At 46.4% G+C, this 24,235-nt stretch overlaps 1 protein-coding gene across 11 annotated transcripts in view; it reads left to right on the top strand.

The window, feature by feature from the left end:
- reck (reversion-inducing-cysteine-rich protein with kazal motifs) overlaps window positions 1–24,235 on the top strand; it is a 206,482-nt gene that overhangs the window by 121,833 nt on the left and 60,414 nt on the right. For all 11 annotated transcript variants that reach the window (XM_063067016.1, XM_063066939.1, XM_063067008.1 and 8 more), the window contains 3 exons: window positions 3,139–3,318; window positions 14,527–14,736; window positions 21,481–21,617. In XM_063067016.1, the coding sequence (XP_062923086.1) occupies window positions 3,139–3,318; window positions 14,527–14,736; window positions 21,481–21,617 (527 nt within the window). The remainder of the gene's footprint in view (window positions 1–3,138; window positions 3,319–14,526; window positions 14,737–21,480; window positions 21,618–24,235) is intronic.

Raw genomic sequence — 24,235 nt, 5'->3', positions numbered from 1 at the left:
ACAGGGGGATCTCGTTGAAATCCATTGAATGTTGAAAGGACCAAATACAGTGGATAAGGAGAGGATCTTTCCAATGAAAGGTGAGTGTAGAACCAGAGGGCACAACCTCAGAATAAAGGGAATTCCATTTAAAATGGAGATGAGGAATTCCTTTAGCCAGAGATTTGGTGAATCTGTGGAATTTGTTACCAGAGGTGTCTGTGGAGGCCAGGTTATTTGGTGTATTTAAGGTGGAGGTTGATAGATCAGGATATGAAGGGTTACAGGGAGAAGGCAAGAGCAAAGGGTTCAAAGGGAAATGGATCCATCATGATGGAGCAGGCTGAATGGGCTGAATGGAGTAATTGTGCTCGTATGTCTTATGGTCTAATCTTTATCTTTTATCTTTTGAAATGTCTTAAGAAGGGCAAAAATAATGGAAGTGCAATAATTTTTATGCTCACATATAAGATACCAGGAAAATCAAATATCAGCTGATAGCTTTTGCATTACAGCACAGAGTTCTGGCACAAGGCAAACAAACGTTTTCAAGGAGCAGCACACTAAAAGTTGTCATTCCATTGTACACACGTTTATCACTAAACAAAACTACATTCCTTCGGACAAAGGTACACAACCCATAAAGTAATATTACCACAAATAAATTATAAACAATAAGGTGCACTTCTGACTCAAGTTTAAAAAAAATTAACAGTATAATGCTACTGGTATTTGTACCTGGTGCTGGCAGGGCCTGAGGAAGAAGCTGTTTCCTAACAGTTCTTGTCCTAATGATATGGTATCTCCTGCCTGAGGGTAGGAGATCAAAGAGGCTGTTGGACAGATAGGAGGGGCTCTTGACAATCCTAAGGCCCTGTGTACACAGCACTCCTGATAAATATCTGAGATGTGGGGGAGAGAGACCCTGATGGTCCTCTCAGCAGACCTCGGAAAGCTGGACAAACTGAGTAGTTCAGATTGCTTCTGTTTTCTGTACTGTGGAATTGAATTGTAGAATAAAATTGAGCACTAAGTGTGATTGTCACCATGCTGTATCAGGCGGTTTGGTAAAAACGATTGGTGTAATAAAAGCCCATCAGCTCTTCCTCTGTAGAATTGCTATGTTTAAGAGCAATGCTTGTTCATTATTGGGCACGAGCTGGATGGCAGAAACCAGCCTTGCATCTGCCCTTTTGAGACGATGCTTAACTACCTGAATGTAAATTGTCTGGTGATTAGGTCAATGTTAAATTGGTGGGTTGCTGGGCGGTGGGGGCTCTTTGGATCGGGAGGACCTGTTCTGCACACTACCTCTAAATAAAAATAAATAAAGAAAAATGATTGTTTTTCTGTTTGTAGTGAAGGAGGATGAGAGGCAACTTGAAACAGGCGTACAATATTAGAGGCTGATACATTAGAGATATTTAAGAGACTCTTGGATAGGAACATGGATGATATAGAAATGGAGAGCTGAGAGCTATGTAGGAGGCAAGGGTTAGATTGATCTTAGAGTAAGTTAAAAATTCAGCACAACATCGTGAGCCGAAGGGCCTGTACTGTGCTATAGTGTTCTATGTTCTATATTAATTGTGTGTAGTTGTTAAAGGCAACCATTCAGAACTTTGCAACAACAGTGATTTCTGACATTAGCAGTGAAGCCATCTGGTTGTGCCTGTGCCTCCTCCATGACAGGGATCAAATTCAAAGCCTCCCTCAGAGAAAGAGCAAATCTGGAGGAGGAATGGGGTTTTGACCTGGCCAAGTGGAGACCCATTAATCAAATGCCTGCAGTACAAACGGCACAGTTGTCAACCTAGTGGATAACAGTCTTATTGACACAGCTGCACCCTGTGGCCTAGGGGTTAGATACCATTCACTGTTACACTATCATTGTGGGGTATGGTAGAAAAGAGGGGAGTTATACAGTACGGAATCAGGTCCTTTTTGATTACTGGTAATAGTTTCTACTAATTCCAGCGGTATTTCCTCCTCCTCCCCCCTTCCCACCCATTCCTGAACACTGTCTCCCCTCCCCCTCCTCCAATCCCTACCCCTGCCCCCTCATCTCCGAATCCCCTTCCTCCTCCCCCTCCCCCCTTCATAAGATCAAAAGTGTGCAATTGGTCGCACACTGTCAATTCTAAAGAGGGAAGACTTCATGTTTGCATGCAGCAAAGTCAAAGCAACATTAAGATATCAGCCACTAAACCACAAGGCAATAATTGCCTGTAGCATTCTCATTCCAACATGCCAGTCCATGGCCTCCTCTACTGCCGTGATGAGGCCACACTCAGGTTGGAGGAGCAACATCTTATATTCAGTCTGGGTAGCCTCCAACCTGATGGCATCAACATTGATTTCTCAAACTTCTGGTAATCGCCCTGCCCCTCTCCTTCACCATTCCTCATTCCCATTTCCCTCTCTCAGCTTATCTCCTTACCTGCCCATCGCCTCCCTCTGGTGCGCCTCTTCTTTCCCTTTCTTCCATGGCCTTCTGTCCTCTCCTATCAAATTCCCCCTTCTCCAGCCCTCTGTCTCTTTCACCAACCGACTCCCCAGCTGTTTGCTTCACCCCTCCCTTTCTTCTGGTTTCACCTATCACCAACTACCTTGTACTTCCCTCCACCTCCCCCCACCAACCTTCTTACTCTGACCTCACCTCTTTTTTTCCAGTCCTGATGAAGGGTCTCGGCCTGAAATGTTGTTTGTCCTTTTCCATAGATGCTGCCTGGCCCAGTGAGTTCCTCCCTTCATTCCCAGAATCATTCTTGTGAACCTCCTTTGAACCCTTTCCAGTGTCAGCACATCCGTTCTAAGCTAAGGGCCCGAAACCATTCACAATGCTCCAAGGCCAAAGCAGTGCCATATAAAGCCACAATTTCTTTGAAGAGGTTACAATGAAAAGAAACAGGATAATTTAGGGATATAAGAAGTATTTCAGTGTCTGGGATAATTCAAACAAGCTTCAGAAAACTGCAAGAATCGATGTTACTATTCATAATTATCCTTCTCTAATTAAAGACAGCAATTTGCACTAATTAGACTTATTATTAAATGAATTTTATAGTTTATAGAAGGAATTGCTGTGCGTATTCCTGGTTTATGTTCTAATCTTAAGACTATTTCCTCTTTGAAATGTTTTCTCTCTCAATTTGGCAGAGATCTGTGTATCAAGTTGTACAGCACCAGATGGGGGAGCACAACTCACTGGCAAGAATTTGACAGAATCTGTGAATATAACCGTCTGGAAGCCGCCATGTTTACATGTCTGGCTGATATACGAGAGCCGTGTCAACTGGGTTGTCAAAATCTCAAATACTGCACTAATTTTAATAACAGGTAAAGCTTTCCTTAGTGATTTAACAATTTGCAAACACTAGCCATGTTTAGAAACAAAAGATAAACACAAGAGATTCTGCAGAGGCTGGAAATCTGGAGTACCACGCACAAAATACTTGAGGAACTCAGTAGGTAGGGCAGCATCAATGGAAAGGAATAAACAGTTGATGTTTTAGGTTGAGACCCTTTGAGTCTGAAATGTCGATTGTTTGTTCATTTCCATAGATGCTGCCTGACCTGTTGAGTTCCTCCAGCATTTTGTACTTGTTACTTCAGAGACAAAAGACACTGTGGATAATGGAATCTGAGCCAAACAAAAAGCCCTGGAGGAACTTGTGTAATTAATATTTGAGCAATCTTGTAAATATATTGTTTGATGAAGCATTCTTTGTTATTTATATAATTCATTATAGTTATATGTAAAAATACGTGAATTGCATATGTCATGACACTACCACGTGTGCACCTTGCTTAGGTAAACACAAAGTTAGACTCACATTCAGACTCCCATGTCTTCCTTGAATTAGTTTTTGAAGTTACACAACATAACAGAACTCAGTAGATCAGAGAACATCTATGGAGGGATCCCACCACTAAGCATATCTTTCCCTCCCCGCCTCTCTCTGCATTCCGCAGGGATCGCTCCCTACACAACTCCCTTGTCCATTCGTCCCCCCCATCCCTCCCCACTGATCTCCCTCCTGGCACTTATCCGTGTAAGCGGAACAAGTGCTACACATGCCCTTACACTTCCTCCCTTACCACCATTCAGGGCCCCAAACAGTCCTTCCAGGTGAGGCATCACTTCACCTGTGAGTCGACTGGGGTGATATACTGCGTCCGGTGCTCCCGATGTGGCCTTTTATATATTGGTGAGACCCGACGCAGACTGGGAGACCGCTTTGCTGAACATCTACGCTCTGTCCGCCAGAGAAAGCAGGATCTCCCAGTGGCCACACATTTTAATTCCACATCCCATTCCCATTCTGACATGTCTATCCACGGCCTCCTCTACTGTAAAGATGAAGCCACACTCAGGTTGGAGGAACAACACCTTATATTCCGTCTGGGTAGCCTCCAACCTGATGGCATGAACATTGACTTCTCTAACTTCCGCTAGGCCCCACCTCCCCCTCGTACCCCATCTGTTACTCTTTTTAATGCACACATTCTTTCTCTCACTCTCCTTTTTCTCCCTCTGTCCCTCTGAATATACCTCTTGCCCATCCTCTGGGTCACCCCCCCCCCGTCTTTCTTCCCGGACCTCCTGTCCCATGATCCTCTCGTATCCCCTTCTGCCTATCACCTGTCCAGCTCTCAGCTCCATCCCTCCCCCTCCTGTCTTCTCCTATCATTTTGGATCTCCCCCTCCCCCTCCAGCTTTCAAATCCCTTACTCACTCTTCCTTCAGTTAGTCCTGACGAAGGGTCTCGGCCTGAAACGTCGACTGCGCCTCTTCCTATAGATGCTGCCTGGCCTGCTGCGTTCACCAGCAACTTTGATGTATGTTGCTTGAATTTCCAGCATCTGCAGAATTCCTGTTGTTTATGGAGGGAAATTGTTAGTTAATGTTTCGGGTCGAGACTCTTTGCCTGGACTGAACGATGGGGGGAGATGGCCAGTGTAAAAAGATGGAGTGAATGGGTTGAACAAGAGATTGTGGGTGGATCCAGGTGAGGTAATAAACAGATGGGGAGAGTAGGAACGGCATCCGAAGCGTGGAATGCACTGCCTGAGTCAGTGGTGGAGGCAGATACACTAGTGAAGTTTAAGAGACTACTAGACAGGTATATGGAGGAATCTAAGGTGGGGGCTTATATGGGAGGCAGGGTTTGAGGGTCGGCACAACATTGTGGGCCGAAGGGCCTGTACTGTGCTGTACTATTCTATGTTCTATGTGATTGGTAGAAATGACAAAGAGCTGAAGATGATGGAATCTGTTAAGATCAGAATCAAATTTATTATCACAGACATATGTCATGCTGTTTTGCGGCAGTACTATAAGTTCAATAGGAAATGTAAAAATAAATAATTAAAAGAATATAAATAAGTAATGCTTTAGAAGAACAACATAGTGAGGTAGTGTTCATAGGTTCGTGGATCTTTCATTAATCTGATGCCTGAGATAAAATTAAATTAATGATTAACTTTATTTGTCACTTGTCATCAAACGTGCAGTGAAATGCATCGTTTACATCAAATCAGAGGATTATGCTGGGGGCAGCCTGCATGTGTCGCCAGGTTTCCAGGGAACATGGGAGGAAACTGGAGCATCTGGAGGAACCCACACCGTCATGGGGAAAATGTACTAGGTCCTTATTGACAGTGGCAGGAATTGAACACTAATCTTACTGCTGGCAGGTGTAAAGTGTTACTCCAACTGTTTCGCTACTGTACCAGGTGGAGGGGAAGGTGCTGTTCCTAAAATGTTTAGTGTTTCTTCAGGCTCCTACGCCTCCTCTCCAATGGTAGTAACGAACTGGGCAAGTCCACGGTGAGGCTCCATTTGAAGATGTCCTCTATACTGGAGAAGCTTGTGCCCACGATGGAGCTGGCTGAGTTGCCAACTTCCTACAGTTTTATCCGAATCTGTTGCAGTGGAATACAGGAAAGGAAGCCGGAGCATGGATTATGACATCAGTCACTGAAAGCAAGCATGCAAGTACAGCAGGCAGTGAAGAAAGCTAATAGCATGCTGGCCTTCATAACAAGGGGAATTGAGTATAAGAGCAAAGGGGTCCTTCTGCAGCGGTACAGGGCCCTGGTGAGACCACACCTGGAGTACTGTGTGCAGTTTTGGTCTCCAAATTTGAGGAAGGACATTCTTGCTATGGAGGGAGTGCAGTGTAGGTTCACAAGGTTAATTCCCGGGATGGCAGGACTGTCATATGTCGAAAGATTGGAACGACTGGGCTTGTATACTCTGGAATTTAGAAGGCTGAGAGGGGATCTTATTGAAACATACAAGATTATTAAGGGATTGGACACGCTGGAGGCAGGAAGCATGTTCCCGCTGATGGGTGAGTCCAGAACCAGAGGCCACAGTTTAAGGATTAGGGGTAGGCCATTTAGAACGGAGTTGAGGAAAAACTTTTTCACCCGGAGAGTGGTGGATATATGGAATGCTCTGCCCCAGAAGGCTGTGGAGGCCAAGTCTCTGGATGCTTTCAATAAAGAGATGGATAGAGCTCTTAAAGATAGCGGAATCAAAGGTTATGGGGAGAAGGCAGGAACTGGATACTGATCGTGGATGATCAGCCATGATCACAGTGAATGGCGGTGCTGGCTCGAAAGGCCGAATGGCCTACTCCTGCACCTATTGTCTATTGAGTAGGAAGGGGGGGAGAGGAGAACCTGGTTTACTCTTCTGTGAAGGTTTATAAAGTCAGTGACCTATCAGAGTGTCAGAAAGTTAGTTTCTGTAATTGATAGGGTGTCTGGAATATCAGAAAGAGCAGAGGAAATTCCATAATTTAGTGATATATCTTTTAAAAGCTATTTTAAAGCTCCCAAAGCTTGGGCGCAGTCGTGTAGCAATTAGTGCAATGCTTTACAGCCCCAGTAATCACCAACTGTGGTTCGATTCCTGCCACTGGCCTGTAAGGAGTTTGTACGTTCTCCCCGTGACTGTGTGGGTTTCCTCTGGGTGCCCCAGTCTACTCCTACATTCCAAAGACATCCAGTTGGGGTTTGATATTTGTGGGCGTGCCATGTCGGCACTGGAGCCGTGGTGACACTTGCGAGCTGCCCGAACACAATCTTTGGACTCTGTTGGTTGTTGACGTAAACAACATTTCACTGTGTGTTTTGGTATACACCTGACTAATAAAGTTAATCTTTTCATGAGGGGAAAAAAAGATGTACCCTAGTAACTCTGACTTCAGTCGGCCTCTTTCTGCTTAACTGGGCTGCTTTGGGAAGTTCGAGGCAGATGAGAGTGAACTAGAAACATTAATCTTGACACAAGAAGTGTATTTGTTCATGGATGTGGTTGTGGATAGGAATTCTGGCACTTCTGGCAATCCTAATTGCTCCTAAACTAAGGAAGTAGTGTAGAGTAATACATATCAGCAGGTCTGTGGTCATGCATGGATGGGACAGGTAAGGAGAGCCTATTTTCTTCCCTGGAGGATAGTAGCAAACAGCTGGGTTGTATGATAACCTGTAGTTGCATGCACATCATGAGGAAGTTTAGCTTTTTATAACATTTCAGATCTAATTATTTGAATTTAAATTTTCCAGAATTTGACTTGGTTAGTGATACTTATTACAGAATTTAATGCCACTGTTCCGTTTAAGCAGGTCAGTAGTACAGGTCAAAGCCTGTATAAGCTGACGTGCTGATAAAGCTGTGATGGATATTTTTACTGTTAAATGTTTCTCTCTCTAAAAATGAATCTCTCTTGTAATACAAAAGAGATTCTGCAGATGTTGGAAATCAAGGGAAACACACAAAATGCTGGAGGAACTCCGCAGGTCAGGCAGCGTCTATGGAAAAGAATAAGCAACCCATGTTTCAAATTGAGACCCTTAATTCTCTGTTATAATAACTGTTGTCCAATACATTTTTGAATAATTTTTATTTGACCTTGAAGGTTCTGTCCACTGGTTTCAATTGATAAATTTAGCAGTTCTTTTAAAAAAAAATTACTTTTACAGTAATGTAAATTTATTGTATAAAATGAATGTGTGAATGAAATTATATATTTATACAGTTCTTTGATCACTGTCTCAAATTGCATTAAGGCTTCATTCTTACTGAATTCTTTTCAAAAGCCTAGAGACATAAAGTTGATAATTTATGGAGAGCTGAAATGCAGTGAGCTAGATTTGATTTTATCCAATTCAATTTATGTCTAATCTTGTGGAATGTACTGGTACAATTTAATTAGCACTCCTGAAGAGAGAAAATACTAAAGGAGGCCAGGTCAATAAGGAACACAGTAATTGACCTTTTATTACAGAATGAAGTATGGCACTATTTCACTTCCAGTTCAATAGTGGGTGAAGGATATTTGAGAAATGGACTTCCTTTACAGCCTAGGAGGAGGCTATTCAGCCCATTGAATCTCTGCTGACTCAGACCAAAGATGTTGCAATACTAATTTTCCTTTCATTCCTATTAATCTTACCACCCATACTATTACCATGGGCAATAGCAGAGGGCAGGCCCTTAAGGTGAGAGGGCAGTAATTTCAAAGGAGATGTGAGGGGCAACTTTTTTACACAGAGGGTGGTGGGTGCTTGGAATGGTGGTAGAGTTAGATACATTAGAGACTTTTAAGAGATGTTTTAGATAGGCACATGAATGTGAGGAAAATGGAAGGATGTGGATATTGTGTAGGTATTAGGGATTAGATTAGTTGGCCATTTGATTGCTAATTTATTTGGTTTGGCACAACATTGTGGGCCGAAGGGCCTGTTCTATGTTGTAATTTACAGTGACCAGTTAATGTAGCACTTTGTGTGTCTTTGGAATGTGGAAGGAAACTGGAGAGCCCGGGAGGAACCCACGAAGTCACAGGAAAGTGTTTCCAGACAGCACTGGACGTCAAGATTGCTGGAGTGTCAGGGAGCAGCTGTGATAACAGCACCTCATTGTGGGCATGCCTTGTCGATGCCAGAACGTCTTACAACAGTTGTGGGCTGCCTCCTGCACATCCTCAGATTGTGTTAATGTTAACGCAAATGATGCATTTCACTGTACGTTCTGGTGTTTATGTGATTTAAAAAATAAGTCCCAGTAAATTTATTTTCAAAGTATGTCTGTGTCACCATTTACTACCCTGAGCTTTATTTTCTTGTAGGCATTTGCAGGGAAAAAAAGAAGTAGAATAGAATAGAGAAACTATACATAAACAAAGACTGTCAGGCAGTATACAGTACTGTGCAAAAGTCTTGGGCACCCTAGCTCTGTGTGTGTGTGTGTATGTATGTACCTGCACTCACTGAAATTCAGAAGAATAAGGGGAAATCTCGTTGAAACCTATTGAAAAAAGAAATCCAATGTTGAAAGGCCTCAAAATAGTGGATGTGGAGAGGATGTTTTATGGTGGGGAAGTCTAAGACCAGAGGCGACAGCCTCTGTTAGAGGGGTGTCCTTTTAGAACGGGGATGAGAAAGAATTTCTTTAGCCAGAGGGTGGTGAATCTATGGAATTCATTGCCACAGGCAGCTGTGGAGGCCAAGTCATAGAACCATAGAACACTACAGCACAGAAAACAGGCCATTCGGCCCTTCTAGTCTGTGCTGAAACTTTATTCCGCTAGTCCCATTGACCTGCACCCAGTCCATAACCCTCCAGACCTCTCCCATCCATGTACCTATCCAATTTATTCTTAACATTTAAGAGTGAGCCCGCATTTACCATATCAGTTGGCAGCTCATCCCACACTCCCACCGCTCTGAGTGAAGAAGTTCCCCCTAATGTTCCCCCTAAACCTTTCCCCTTTCACTCTAAAGCCATGTCCTCTCGTGTGTATCTCTCCTAATCTAAGTGGAAAGAGCCTACTTGTTATAGCAGGTTTCCCCCGCCATCCGAAGGTAGAGCGTTCCTATGAAGTGGTTCGTAAGCCGGAATGTTGTAAAGCAAAGAAACAATACTATTTATTTATATGGGAAAATTTTGTGAGCGTTCACAGACCCAAAAATAACCTACCAAATCATGCCAAAATAACACATAAAACCTAAAATAACAGTAACATATAGTAAAAGCAGGAATGATATGATAAATACACAGCCTATATAAAGTAGAAATACTTTTCCACAAACATTGCTGGCACTGTCTGCCGTAGCGAAAATCTCACGCAAGCGCTCTCGGCAGAAAATCTCACGCAAGTGCTGGCAGCAAAAACGCTCTCTCCAGTAACCTTTAAGCTATGATGCTGCCAAATCATACCAAATAACACGTAAAAATACACAGCCTATATAAAGTAGAAATAATGTATGTACAGTGTAGTATCACTTATGGGAATCGGGAAGACAGCGCAGAGCACACTGGTGATGGTGTGTTAGGCTGAGTCGTCGCAGGTTGGGGTGATGCAGTGGCCCCCACCCTCCAGGCAGCGACCTGATACCGATCCACGAAGCATGCAGTGGTGCAGCGGTAGCCGGGAGGCACACAGCACATCTTTAAGAAAAAAGCCGAAATAAACAAGCTAATTAATTAGGTGCCGCCCGGCACGTAATTGTCGGCCCAGATCAGAGACGATTGCCGATTACATCGCCTCTGATCTGGGCCGACATTTACGTGCCAGGCGGCACCTAATTAATTAGCTTGTTTATTTCAGTTTTTTTCTTAAAGATGTGCTGTGTGCCTCCCGGCTACCGCTGCATTCTCCACGAATCGGTATCTGTCCGCGGCCTGGGGGTTGGGGTGGTGGGACGCTGGGGTGTCATCTCATTGTCGATCAGGGCAGGCAGCTCATCTTCTCCTATGACTGCCCGCCTCGATGTTGAAGGTCGAGGTTCATCGTCTGCTGTGGCTGATGTGGAAGGCTTGCTTGACTGCTGAACCTCATGCATTTTTCTATCATACAGTTCTTTGTAAGCACTCAAACCATCTTGCAAATATCCGCTAAACCTACGTACCCTTTCAAAATTAAAGTCGTACTTTATCATTGCAGCGAAAATCTCACGCAGTTGCTTCACGTTCAGTTCGCTACTGCATTCGGTTTCAATTGTTATCCTTTCCTCTTCCAATTGCATCAGCTCTTCATCTTTCAGTTCTTGGTCATGGGATGCCAAAATCTCTTCAACATCATCTTCGTCAGCTTCCACAAGCCAAACTCACGTTGTCCTTACTTTGTTCACCATGATCAAAAAGCTTAATTATGTCTAATTTTACGCTAAGTGTAACACCCTTACGAGTTCTTTTAGGCTTTTCTGATACCTTAGAACTCTTGCAAATGGCTGCTCACAGGCACGTGTTTAAGCAATGCCGGCGAGAATGCCGTTCTGAATCCGGGGGAGAGTGGCTGCTCGGGGTGTGCGGCGCGCTGCCTTTTATCGCGCGCTGTTTTTTTCATGCGCTGATTTTTTTCATAACAGTGGAAACATCTGTTAGCGAAAACAGGGAACTAATGTAGATCTTTCGTAACAGTGAGGTTTCATAAAGTGAACGTTCGAAAAGCGGGGGACACCTGTACCCTGTCTATACCCCTCATAATTTTGTAAACCTATATCAAATCACCCCTCATTCTTTTATGCTCTAAGGAATAAAGTCCTACCTGTTCAGTCTTTCCCTGTAACTCAACTCCTGAAAACCTGGCAGCATCCTAGTAAATCCTCTCTGCACTCTTTCAATCTTACTGATATCCTTCCTATAGTTAGGTGACCAGAACTGCACACAGTTCATTCCACAGTTCTGCCTTTATGTATATTTAAGACAGAGGTTGATAGATTCTTGATTAGTCAGGGAATGAAGGGATACGGGGAGAAGACAGGAGATTGGGGCTGAGAGGGAAATGGTTCAGCCATGAGGAAATGGTGGAGTAGACTCGATGGGCCAAATGGCCTAATTCTGCTCTTATATCTTACGGTCTTATACAGAGAAAGGAGGATATCACATGAAGAGGACATCGATGAAGTTTGATACAATGAGAGTAAAATTATTTTAATATGAAGAAAGTTGCTGCATGAATATTTAGTTGTAAACATACTTTATGCCAATTAAAATTTCTGCTGTGATCCCTTTATCACCTCTGTGTGGATCCTGCCTTAACATTGCACGGAAGACAGCAGTGTATTTCTATTTTCTGTAGGTGTATTGATTATAATTATACCTGCATTTATTTAGAATCAACTGAATTTAATATAATTATTCATTGAGGGCAGTGAGTGGAGCTGCTGTCTCACAGGCCCAGTGACCCAGGATTAGCTCTGGCCTCCCGTGTTGTCTGTGTGGAGTTTGGTTTCCACGTCTCCCTGTACTGCATGGGATCCCTCCCCCTTCCCAAACACACAGACGGTCTGGTTAATTAATTGCCTGATTGTTCTGGTGATTGGCAGAATGTGGGAGAGAGTGTCGGATTAATGTAAGCAGATGGCTGAGAGTCGGTGTGGACAGAGTGGGCCGAAGGCTCCATACTTTATGATTAAGTATCAGTAAAAGTGACAAATCATTTCTGATTATTGGAAATAGATTTGAGATTCAGAATCAGGATTAATATTATTAATATTGCCGGCATATGTCGTGAAATTTGTTAACAGTGGCAGCAGTACAATGCAATGTATATTATAGAAAAAAACTATTTGTTACAGTATATATATATATATATATAATAAGTAAATAATTGGAAATAAGAAAGTAGTGAGATAGTGTTGGTGGTTTCAATGTCCATTCAGATGGCAGAGGGGAAAAAGCTTCTCCTGAGTCATTGAGTGTGTGCCTTCAGACTTGTCTCCTTCCTTCATGATGATAGCAATGAGAAGAGGGCATGACCTGGGTGATGGGGGGGTGGGTGCGCGGGACAGGGTCCTTAATGATGGATGCCACGTTTTTGAGGCATCGTCCTGGATACTACAGAGGCTAGAGCCCATGATGGAGCTGACTAAGTTTATAACTCTGCAATTTGCAGTACAGTACTTCCCTCCTGTGCAGTAGTGCCCCCCCACCCCGTATCAAATGGTAATGCAGCCTGTTGGAAAGCTCCCCAACGTACATCTGCAGAAACCTGCAAGTGTTTTTGCTGGCATACTAAATCTCCTCAAACTGCTACTGAAATAAAGCCGCTGTCTTGCTTTCCTTATGGCTGCTTTGATGTGTTGGGTCCGGGTTAGGTTTTCAGATATTCAAATCAAGGTTATTTGATGTCATTTCATTACACAAGTGTAAAGGAGAACAAAGTAATTGTTACTCCGGATCCAATACAGCACCAAAAAAATCACAATAAGATAAAGAACACAATAAAAAAAAACAGAATAAATATAAGTACATAAGATAATTTATATACATTGTATGTTTATAAAATGACACTAGGTACAGGAGTGTCTGTACTGAAGGTGACAGACAGGAAATGATAAAGTAGTGGTGGCTGGCGGTGTGGAGGGGTGGGTTAGTGGGTAGTGGTGTTGGTCAGCCTTGCTGCTTGAGGAGAGTAACTATTTTTGAGTCTATGTAGCCTCCTCCCTGATGGGAGTGGGACAAAACAGTCCGTGAGCAGAGTGGGTGGGATCCTTCATGATGTTACTGGCCCTTTTTAGACACCTCTCTGTATATATGTCCTTGATGATGGTTTAGGCTGGTGCCTGTGATGTACTGGGCAGTTTTGACCACCCATTGAAGTTCCGGTCCACTGCAGTGCAGTTTCCATACCATATAATGATGTAGCATGTTAGGACGCTCTCTAATGTGCATCTGTAGAATGACGTAAGTATAGATGTGCACTGTCCAGCTGTTTTCAGTTTCCTCAGAAATCAGAGGCATTGATGAGCTTTTCTGATTGTGCTGGATGTGTTCTGGGACCACGAGAGGTTGTATGTGATGTGTACTCCCCGGAGATTGAAACTGCTTACAGTTTCCAGTGCTGCGCCCCTGATGCACAGAGGGATGTGAGTAGTGTGAGTTCGCCTCACTATAGGAAGGGTGTGGAAGCACTGGAAAGGGTACAGAGGAGATTTACCAGGATGCTGCCTGCTTTAGAAAGTATGCATTATGATCAGAGATTAAGGGAGCTAGGGCTTTACTCTTTGGAGAGAAGGAGGTTGAGAGGAGACATGATAGAGGTGTACAAGATAATAAGAGGAATAGATAGAGTGGATAGCCAGCGCCTCTTCCCCAGGGCACCACTGCTCAATACAAGAGGACATGGCTTTAAGGTAAGGGGTGGGAAGTTCAAGGGGGATATTAGAGGAAGGTTTTTTACTCAGAGAGTGGTTGGTTTATGGAATGCACTGCCTGAGTCAGTGGTGGAGGCAGATACACTAGTGAACTTTAACAAACTACTAGACAGGTATATGGGGGAATTTAAGGTGGGGGCTTATATGGGAGGCAGGGTTTGAGGGTCGGCACAACATTGTGGGCCGAAGGGCCTGTACTGTGCTGTACTGTTCTATGTTCTCCTGAAGCCGATGACCATCTCCTTTACCTTGTTGACAGTGAAGAAGAGAAATATAAGTTCAGTGTAGTATAACAGGAACAACTTGATCAAAGAATTCTCAGCAACATTGGTAATGTGCTGTTCTGTGTGAACATGTTCTGTTGTTCAGACCCACAGAGTTGTTTCGAAGTTGCAATGCTCAGTCAGATCAAGGAGCCAAGAATGACATGAAACTGTGGGAGAAAGGGACCATCAAAATGCCATTTATGAATATTCCTGTACAAGATATTAAGACCTGCCAGCCGGAAATGTGGAAAGCTATTGCCTGTTCCTTACAGATCAAGCCATGCTACAGCAAGTCTGGAGGAAGCATCTGCAAGTAAGTTCAGTTTTACTGGGCCATGAAACCACTTCAAGAAAATTGTTGGTATCTGTTAATGACTTGTATTTTTACACCCCTTTCTCTCTTGTCTTTTATATGATTTTACTAAGTTGTATGCATCGTTTCATTTTTTAAAGAAGCTAATCTTTTCCATCAAAATGGCTCATCTTTCCTCACAAATGAACTCCTAGCATCTTGAGGAGCAGTTGGTACTTTGGATTACTGGTTGGATAAAATTACTAAGGCTGGTAGAATATGCACAGCTGTTTGATTTTATTGATTTTGGAGCCTTTTAGAGTTGTGTGTGTTTTGTCACTTTAATTGAAAACAAAAGTTGAATTATTTTTATGCATATATACAATATTTTAACAGCATGGGCATGATGGCCTTTAGTACTGTATATTTCTATGACTTCAAGTTAGTGGCATGTTAGTTGAAAAATTGGGACACTCGTCTCTTAGGTTCTTAATTCTCTTAAGAACATACAAAATAGGAGCAGTAGGCCATCTGACCAGTCGAGCCTGCTCTGTCATTCAATAAGATAGTGGCTGATCTGGCCACGGACTCATGTCCACCTACCTGCCTTTTCCCCATAAACCCTTAATTCCCCTGCTCTGCAAAAATCTATCAAACCTTGTCTTAAATATGTTTATTGAGGTAGCCTCCACTGCTTCACTGGGGACAGATTCACCATTCTGTGGGAAAAGCAGTTCCTCCTCATCTCTGTCCTCCCCTGAATATTGAGGCTGTATCCTGTAGTTGTAGTCTCACCTACCAGTGGAAACAGCTTTCCTGCCTCTATCTTATCTATCCCTTTCATAATTTTATGTTTCTATAAGATCTCCTCTCATTCTTTTACAGTCCCAGGCAACTCAATCTCTCCTCATAGTCTAACCCCCTCATCTCTGGAATGAACCTGGTGAACCTCTTCTGCACCACTTCCAAAGCCAGTATATTCTTCCTCAAGTAAGGAGACCAGAACTGCACACAGTACTCCAGGTGTGGCCTCACCAGTACCCTGAACAGTTGCAGCATAACCTCCCTGCTCTTAAACTCAATCCCTCTAGCAATGAAGGCCAACATCCCATTTGCCTTCTTGATAGCCTGCTGTACCTGCAAAGCAACCTTTTGTGATTCATGCACAAGTACTTCCAAGTCCCTCTGCACAGCAGCGTGCTGCAATATTTTACCATTTAAATAATAATCTGCTCTTCCATTTTTTCTTCCAAAGTGGATGACCTCATATTTACCAACAGTGTACTCCATCTTCCAGACCCTTGCCCACTCACTTAACTTATCTATATCTCTCTGCAGACTCTCCATATCTTGTGCGCAATTAGCTTTTCCACTCAATTTAGTATCATCAGCAATCTTAGATACACTATACTTGGTCCCCTCTTCCAGATCTTAGATAAGAAAACGTACATTAGAGGGCACTACGGTAGTGTAGTGGTTACACCTTGAGACATTCCAGAGTTTGGAGTTCAATTCCAACACCATCTGTGAGGAGTTTGTACGTTCGTTCTACCTGTGTGCTTCAGTTTCCTCCCACAGTCCAAAGATGTACTGGTTAGTAGGTTAATAGGTCATTGTAAATTGTCCCGTGAATTGGTTTGGGTAAGTGGGTGGGTTACTGGGTGGCACATCTCAGTGAGCCGGAAGGGTCTATTCTGTGCTGTATCTCTAAATAAAAATAAAATACTGGCCAGTTTTTTGATATTGATAATATTGGCTTTGTGACTCAATATTTGCAAGTTAAATTTGTATTGTTTTAATTGTGAATAATTTAATCACACAGTTCCTTGTAAATAGACTTTGTAGAATCAGTGTGGTACAGGGATTACTTGCTTCATCATCTACATGCCAGGCAAAGGTTGCTCAGTTAATTCCACATCCCGGCTCTTGGTCCTCATGACCACATAGACTAGAATCCAGGACATCACTGTACCCCTCAAACTTGTGTCATTCTGTATCATTGTGGCTGATCTCATGGTAATCTCACCTGATATCTGTGACAACCTTTCACAACCTTGCTTACCAAGAATATATTTTAATTTATCCTTTCATTTCTTTAACTATCTACCTGTCTGCCTATCTAGTCATCTACCTGGCTATCTAACTATCTACCTATCCTGATGAAGGGTCTTGGCCTGAAACATCGACTGTTTACTTTTTTTCATAGATGCTGCCTAGCCTGTTGAGTTCTTCCAGCATTTTGTGTGTGTTGCTTGGATTTCCAGCATCTGCAGAATTTCTCGTGTCTAACTATCTAGTGATCTGTATGTTTGGCGACCTGCCTGCCTGGCTGGCTGGCTGGCTGCCTGGCGACCTGCCTGTCTGGCTGGCTGCCTGGCGACCTGCCTGCCTGGCTGGCTGCCTGGCGACCTGCCTGCCTGGCTGGCTGCCTGGCGACCTGCCTGCCTGGCTGGCTGCCTGGCGACCTGCCTGCCTGGCTGGCTGCCTGGCGACCTGCCTGCCTGGCTGGCTGCCTGGCGACCTGCCTGCCTGGCTGGCTGCCTGGCGACCTGCCTGCCTGGCTGGCTGCCTGGCGACCTGCCTGCCTGGCTGGCTGCCTGGCGACCTGCCTGCCTGGCTGGCTGCCTGGCGACCTGCCTGCCTGGCTGGCTGCCTGGCGACCTGCCTGCCTGGCTGGCTGCCTGGCGACCTGCCTGCCTGGCTGGCTGCCTGGCGACCTGCCTGCCTGGCTGGCTGGCTGCCTGGCGACCTGCCTGCCTGGCTGGCTGCCTGGCGACCTGCCTGCCTGGCTGGCTGGCTGCCTGGCGACCTGCCTGCCTGGCTGGCTGGCTGCCTGGCGACCTGCCTGCCTGGCTGGCTGCCTGGCGACCTGCCTGCCTGGCTGGCTGGCTGCCTGGCGACCTGCCTGCCTGGCTGGCTGCCTGGCGACCTGCCTGCCTGGCTGGCTGCCTGGCGACCTGCCTGCCTGGCTGGCTGCCTGGCGACCTGCCTGCCTGGCTGGCTGCCTGGCGACCTGCCTGCCTGGCTGGCTGCCTGGCGACCTGCCTGTCTGGCTGTCTGCCTGCCTGCCTGCCTGCCTGGCGACCTGCCTGCCTGCCTATCTGGCGTTCTGTCTGGCGACCTGCCTGCCTGCCTGCCTGGCTGGCTGCCCGTCTGGCTGGCTGCCTGGTGACCTGCCCGTCTGGCTGGCTGCCTGGCGACCTGCCCGTCTGGCTGGCTGCCTGGCGTTCTGTCTGGCAACCTGCCTGCCTGCCTGCCTGGCGACCTGCCTACCTGCCTGCCTGCCGACCTGCCTGGTAACCTGCCGACCTGCCTGCCTGCCTGCCTGTCTGCCTGGCGACCTGCCAGCCTGGCTGGCTGGCTGCCTGGCGACCTGCCTGGCTGGCTGGCTGCCTGGCGACCTGCCTGGCTGGCTGGCTGCCTGGCGACCTGCCTGTCTGGCTGGCTGCCTGGCGACCTGCCTGTCTGGCTGGCTGCCTGGCGACCTGCCTGTCTGGCTGGCTGCCTGGCGACCTGCCTGTCTGGCTGGCTGCCTGGCGACCTGCCTGTCTGGCTGGCTGCCTGGCGACCTGCCTGTCTGGCTGTCTGCCTGCCTGCCTGGCGACCTGCCTGCCTGCCTATCTGGCGTTCTGTCTGGCGACCTGCCTGCCTGCCTGCCTGGCTGGCTGCCCGTCTGGCTGGCTGCCTGGCGACCTGCCTGTCTGGCTGGCTGCCTGGCGTTCTGTCTGGCGACCTGCCTGCCTGCCTGCCTGGCGACCTGCCTGCCTGCCTGCCGACCTGCCTGCCTGCCTGTCTGCCTGGCGACCTGCCAGCCTGGCTGGCTGGCTGGCTGGCTGCCTGGCGACCTGCCTGGCTGGCTGGCTGCCTGGCGACCTGCCTGTCTGGCTGGCTGCCTGGCGACCTGCCTGTCTGGCTGGCTGCCTGGCGATCTGGCTGGCTGCCTGGCGACCTGCCTGTCTGGCTGGCTGCCTGGCGACCTGCCTGTCTGGCTGTCTGCCTGGCGACCTGCCTGTCTGGCTGTCTGCCTGCCTGCCTGGCGACCTGCCTGGCGACCTGCCTGCCTGCCTGCCTGGCTGGCTGCCCGTCTGGCTGGCTGCCTGGCGACCTGCCCGTCTGGCTGGCTGCCTGGCGTTCTGTCTGGCGACCTGCCTGCCTGCCTGCCTGGCGACCTGCCTGCCTGCCTGCCTGGCGACCTGCCTGCCTGCCTGCCGACCTGCCTGCCTGCCTGCCTGTCTGCCTGGCGACCTGCCGACCTGCCTGCCTGCCTGCCTGTCTGCCTGGCGACCTGCCAGCCTGGCTGGCTGGCTGGCTGGCTGCCTGGCTGCCCTGCCTGGCTGGCTGGCTGGCTGCCTGGCGACCTGCCTGTCTGGCTGGCTGCCTGGCGACCTGCCTGTCTGGCTGGCTGCCTGGCGACCTGCCTGTCTGGCTGGCTGCCTGGCGACCTGCCTGTCTGGCTGGCTGCCTGGCGACCTGCCTGTCTGGCTGGCTGCCTGGCGACCTGCCTGTCTGGCTGGCTGCCTGGCGACCTGCCTGCCTGCCTATCTGGCGTTCTGTCTGGCGACCTGCCTGCCTGCCTGCCTGGCTGGCTGCCCGTCTGGCTGGCTGCCTGGCGACCTGCCCGTCTGGCTGGCTGGCTGGCGTTCTGTCTGGCGACCTGCCTGCCTGCCTGCCTGGCGACCTGCCTGCCTGCCTGTCTGTCTGCCTGGCGACCTGCCGACCTGCCTGCCTGCCTGCCTGTCTGCCTGGCGACCTGGCTGGCTGGCTGCCTGGCGACCTGTCTGGCTGGCTGCCTGGCGACCTGCCTGTCTGGCTGGCTGCCTGGCGACCTGCCTGTCTGGCTGGCTGCCTGGCGACCTGCCTGTCTGGCTGGCTGCCTGGCGACCTGCCTGTCTGGCTGGCTGCCTGGCGACCTGCCTGTCTGGCTGGCTGCCTGGCGACCTGCCTGTCTGGCTGGCTGCCTGGCGACCTGCGTGCCTGGCTGGCTGCCTGGCGACCTGCCTGCCTGGCTGCCTGCCTGCCTGCCTGCCTGGCGACCTGCCTGCCTGTCCGGTGACCCGTCTCTCTAGTGATTTATTTAGCAAAATAGGGCGGAGTAGGCCCTTCTGGCCCTTTGAGCCATGCCACTCCAGTAGTCCCCGACCACCCTGATTTCACCCTAACCTAATCACGGGACCATTTACAGTGACCAGTTAGCCTCCCCAGTATGTCTTTTGGACTGTGGGAGGAAACCAAAGGACCCGGAGGAAACCCACACATTCCATGGGGAGGACACACAGAGACTCCTTACAGAATGGCGCCAGAATTAAACTCTGGAAGTTCCTCTCATAAGTGGATGAAGATTATTTTTCAGCAATGATCCCTGGTTTTTCATTCAACCCCAATCTTGCAGCCGGCGCTGGAAGGTGTTGCACTTGCCGTTCGGCTGCCATATTGTTCCTTGACAACATTACACATGGTGTGGATAGAGTGGTGTTGGTGGATATACTTCTGTACTTGCCAGAAGGCTGCAGTGTAAAAGGTTATTGAGAGAAAATAAAATCTCTTAGCATCAGACGTGCTGTGTTAGTGTACTGGCAGGAAACAGTGCGTAATTTTCTGCAATGTGACTGCATAGGTTTCCTCCGGGTGCTCTGGTTTCCTCCCACATTCCAAAGGCGTAGATTAATTGTCACATGAGTGTAATTGGGCAGATTGGGCATGTTGGCTTGGAAAGGCCTGTTACCTTGTTTGGGTCTCTCAATAAAAGAAAAGTGAAAATAAGTTCCACAATTGTCAGATAAATGGTGTGCAATTGATCTGTTGTCCTGTGGAAATTCCTGTCCTTCTAATGCTAACAATTGAATCATTGGATGCGATGTGGATCTGGGTTTAATATTTCAACTCACTGATTAATATTGCTCCCCTGGCAATGTCATGTGAACAAGGAATCAGTTCAGTGTTGGGATGAGCGAAGTTAGCCACACTGGTTCAGGAGTCTGATGGTTGAGGGTTAATAACTGTTCCTGAACCTGGTGGTGAGGGACCTGAGGCTCCTGTTTCTCCTTCCCAATGGCAGCAGTGAGAAGAGAGCATAATCTGGGATGGTGGGGATCCTTGATGATGGATGCTGCTTTCTTGTGGCAGCACTCCTTGTAGATGAGCTCAAAGGTGGAGATGGGCTTTGCCTGTGATGGACTGGGCTGTGGCCATCACTTTTTCGGATTTTCCATTCAAGGGCATTGGTGTTTCCATACCAGGCTGTAATGCAACCAGTCAATATACTCTCCACTGCACATAATAGAAGTTTGTTAAAGTTTTAGATGACATTCCAAATTTGTACAAACTTTTAAGAAAGTAGAGGCACAGCCATACTTCTTTGAAATGGTACTTGCCTGCTGGTCCCGCACAATGCCGCCATATATATTGACAAGCCATCTTTTGCTAGGGACAATGTTGAAGCCCCACTCTCAGAAAAGGAGTTTAGTTATAATGAAATCTGAGTGAGGCTTGAACATTCTGCTTCGCATCCTCAGCTTGCGTGTTCCCGTGACAGTTATGGATGTTGTCTCAGTTGACAGCTGAGCCTACATCATCCCATAGCATTTTGTGGATTGATGTCAACAAATGTACGGAGAAATATGGTAGCTTTTAACACACAGTTAGAATTGCAATTGCTCAATAATTGATCTGGTACACATTTCCCTAGCGTCTCAGTTTTTCAATGTCACGAGTATAATCTCAAGCTTTGACACTTTTTTGCTTACAAAATCTGTGCTCCAACTTTAGGTCAGACTGCGTAGAAATTCTTACAAATTGCGGAGATCACAGTAAATTTCCAGCTGGACAAACTGCCGAAACCATCTGCAATCAATTATCCCCAAATGATGACCACAAGAATTGCATCCCGCTGAAAAATTACCTTGGTATGTTTGCTGCACAATCATTGAGCGGTTATGGTTATTTCCAATTTTTTTCTTTGAAAAGTAGGTGTTGAGAAGCGAAGGATCAATTTAGATTTAATGTAAGTACATTGTGATATCCTTGGGATGTCTCAAAGAGCCAAGTTACCAAGCACCAAGTTACATTTTGAATTGCTTTTCCTTTAGATGTGTACTTTATTCACACAATTTACAAATATTAAGCATTCATAGGCCATCATTGACAGCACAAAACATTGTTCCATTACATCAGGTTGATCTCAGTCTTTCCCTCATGGATTCCATGTACAACAAGTGCTGGTCCTCGAGATTCCAGGCCCTGGCTGTGCATTGTTGAGAGGGTTTTAATCTTGACCCTGACCCTGCACACTGTTTCTTGATGTTGCACTGAGTTGCAGTGTGTCTCTTGCAATGCAGTAACCTAGCGAGCTCCTTGCTCTGAATGACGTAATCTTTCCGCAGCAGTTGTTTCAGTGTGCACCATGAGAACCACGCATGCAGTCTCTGATGTTGTGTAGCAGCCACTTGTGAAGGTAGCAAGGTCATGTGAACAGTAAATGAGGTAAATAACTACTTCTTTTTGGTGGTAGTGATTAAAGGATGTACAATCAGTGGCCACTGAGTGTATATTCATGGTCTTCTGCTGCTGTAGCCCATCCACTTCAAGGTTCAATGTGTTGAGATAGTGATGTACAGAAGAGATCATTTGTACTGTACCCTACAATATTTAATCTATGCTCTTTATTTTGATTTTATCTAATTATTGAGGGACAGTACGAAATTGGCCCTTCTGGCCCCTTGAGCTGCACCACCCAGCAAGTCCCCAATTTAACCGTAGCCTAATCACAGGACAATTACAATGCCCAATGAACCTACCAACTGGTACATCTTTGAACTGTGGGTGGAAACTGGAGCACCCGGAGGAAACCCACACGGTCACGGAGAGAACGTACAGACTCCTTACAGATAGCAGCAGGAATCAAACCTGGGTTGCTGGTATTGTAATCCAATCACAAACAAGAGCAAATCGGCAGATGCTGGAAATCCAAACAACAACAACACACACAAAATGCTGGAGGAACTCAGCAGGCCAGGCAGCACCCACGGGAAAGAGCGTATCTGTGTGTAATTCATTTGTAGATTTTACTCTAAGTTATTGTGTGTCATGTGTACACCTGTGCTTTACACTCTGGCCTGGAGAAGCATTGTCTTGTTTGACGGTATACATGTATATAGTTAAATGACAATAAACTTGACTTGACTTGAGTTGACTTTTACACATGACTATTGTGGCATGTGTTTATTTGTGTTACTGTCGTCTTCCTGTCGGTTTGACCCGATCTGACCATTCTCCTCTGACCTCTCATTATCAAGGTATTTTTGCCCACAGAACTGCCGCTCACTGGACCTCTTCCTATAGATGCTGCCTGGCCTGCTGCGTTCACCAGCATGTTTTGTGTGTGTTGCTCACTGGATGTTTTTTGTTTTCTGCACCATTCTCTGTAAACAGCAGAGACGGTTGTGCGTGAAAATCCCGGGGATCAGCAGTTTCTGAGGACTGAAACCAGCCTGTCTGGCACCAACAGTCATTCATATTTCTTCACCATTCTCGTGTTTGGTCTGAAAAACAACTGAACCTCTTGACATGTCTGCATGCTTTTATCCATTGCGTTGCTGTTGAATGATTGCATTAATGAGCAGGTGTACGGGTGCAACTTACGAAGTGGGCACTGAGTGTATATTGACAAGAACACTCAGATTTAATACTCTTTGATTAATGGTAGAGGGTCACAGAATTCTACATCTTCTGTTTCTAGATGCCTTTCATGTAGTTAAACAACCTCGGCACAAATGCGTAATGTGGTGATGCGTAATGTTTTCCACATTATTAAGACAAGTGAATGGAATCAATGAGGCACATTCTCAGGAGATGGGAAAGAGAAGTTGATGACAAAAATATGAATAAAGATTAACAAACAACGCTGAAAGAACTCAGCAGGTCAGGCAGCATCCCTGAGGGTGCGGGGGAATATATGTTTGCTAATGGTGGAATAATAGACAAGTCTATTGAATATGGTGGACAGTAGGATGAATGGTGAGGACAATGAGAATTCTTTCCTTGTTTTGCCTGAGGAGGGGTGGGGGGGGGAAGTGAGTGATGTGTTTGAAAGTTCTGTCAAAGGGAAAATTAAGGAAAATGGAAGGCACCTCAAAAACAAGACCAACTCCAACGTCATCATAAAACTTGCTGATCAGGATGGTGTTATTGGGGTTTGGCAAAGTTCGAGTTTAATTGTCATTCATCCATACAGGAACAGAGCCAAATGAAACAGCATTCCTCCAGGGCCACATTGCAAAACGTATTGCCTACAGCACACTGCACATGGCACATATCACGTATGGTTATGATTTCATAAAAACATAGTCACAAAATAAAATATAGCCCAAGTCTTTAAGTGGCAAGACTGTAGATTGTTCTGGTCCAGCTTGTTTATCCACCAATCAGACACTGGATGGCCAAACATCAGCTTTCAGATAGCTCCCCATACATCTCTCTGATGCTGCCATTGAATCACAGACCATTAAATCTTCTAGAAACATTG

Source organism: Mobula hypostoma, chromosome 1, assembly GCF_963921235.1.
Source record: "Mobula hypostoma chromosome 1, sMobHyp1.1, whole genome shotgun sequence".
Classification (NCBI taxonomy): domain Eukaryota; kingdom Metazoa; phylum Chordata; class Chondrichthyes; order Myliobatiformes; family Myliobatidae; genus Mobula; species Mobula hypostoma.
The sequence above is the reverse complement of the archived record's forward strand: the minus strand, read 5'-3'. Positions and strand labels throughout refer to the sequence as shown.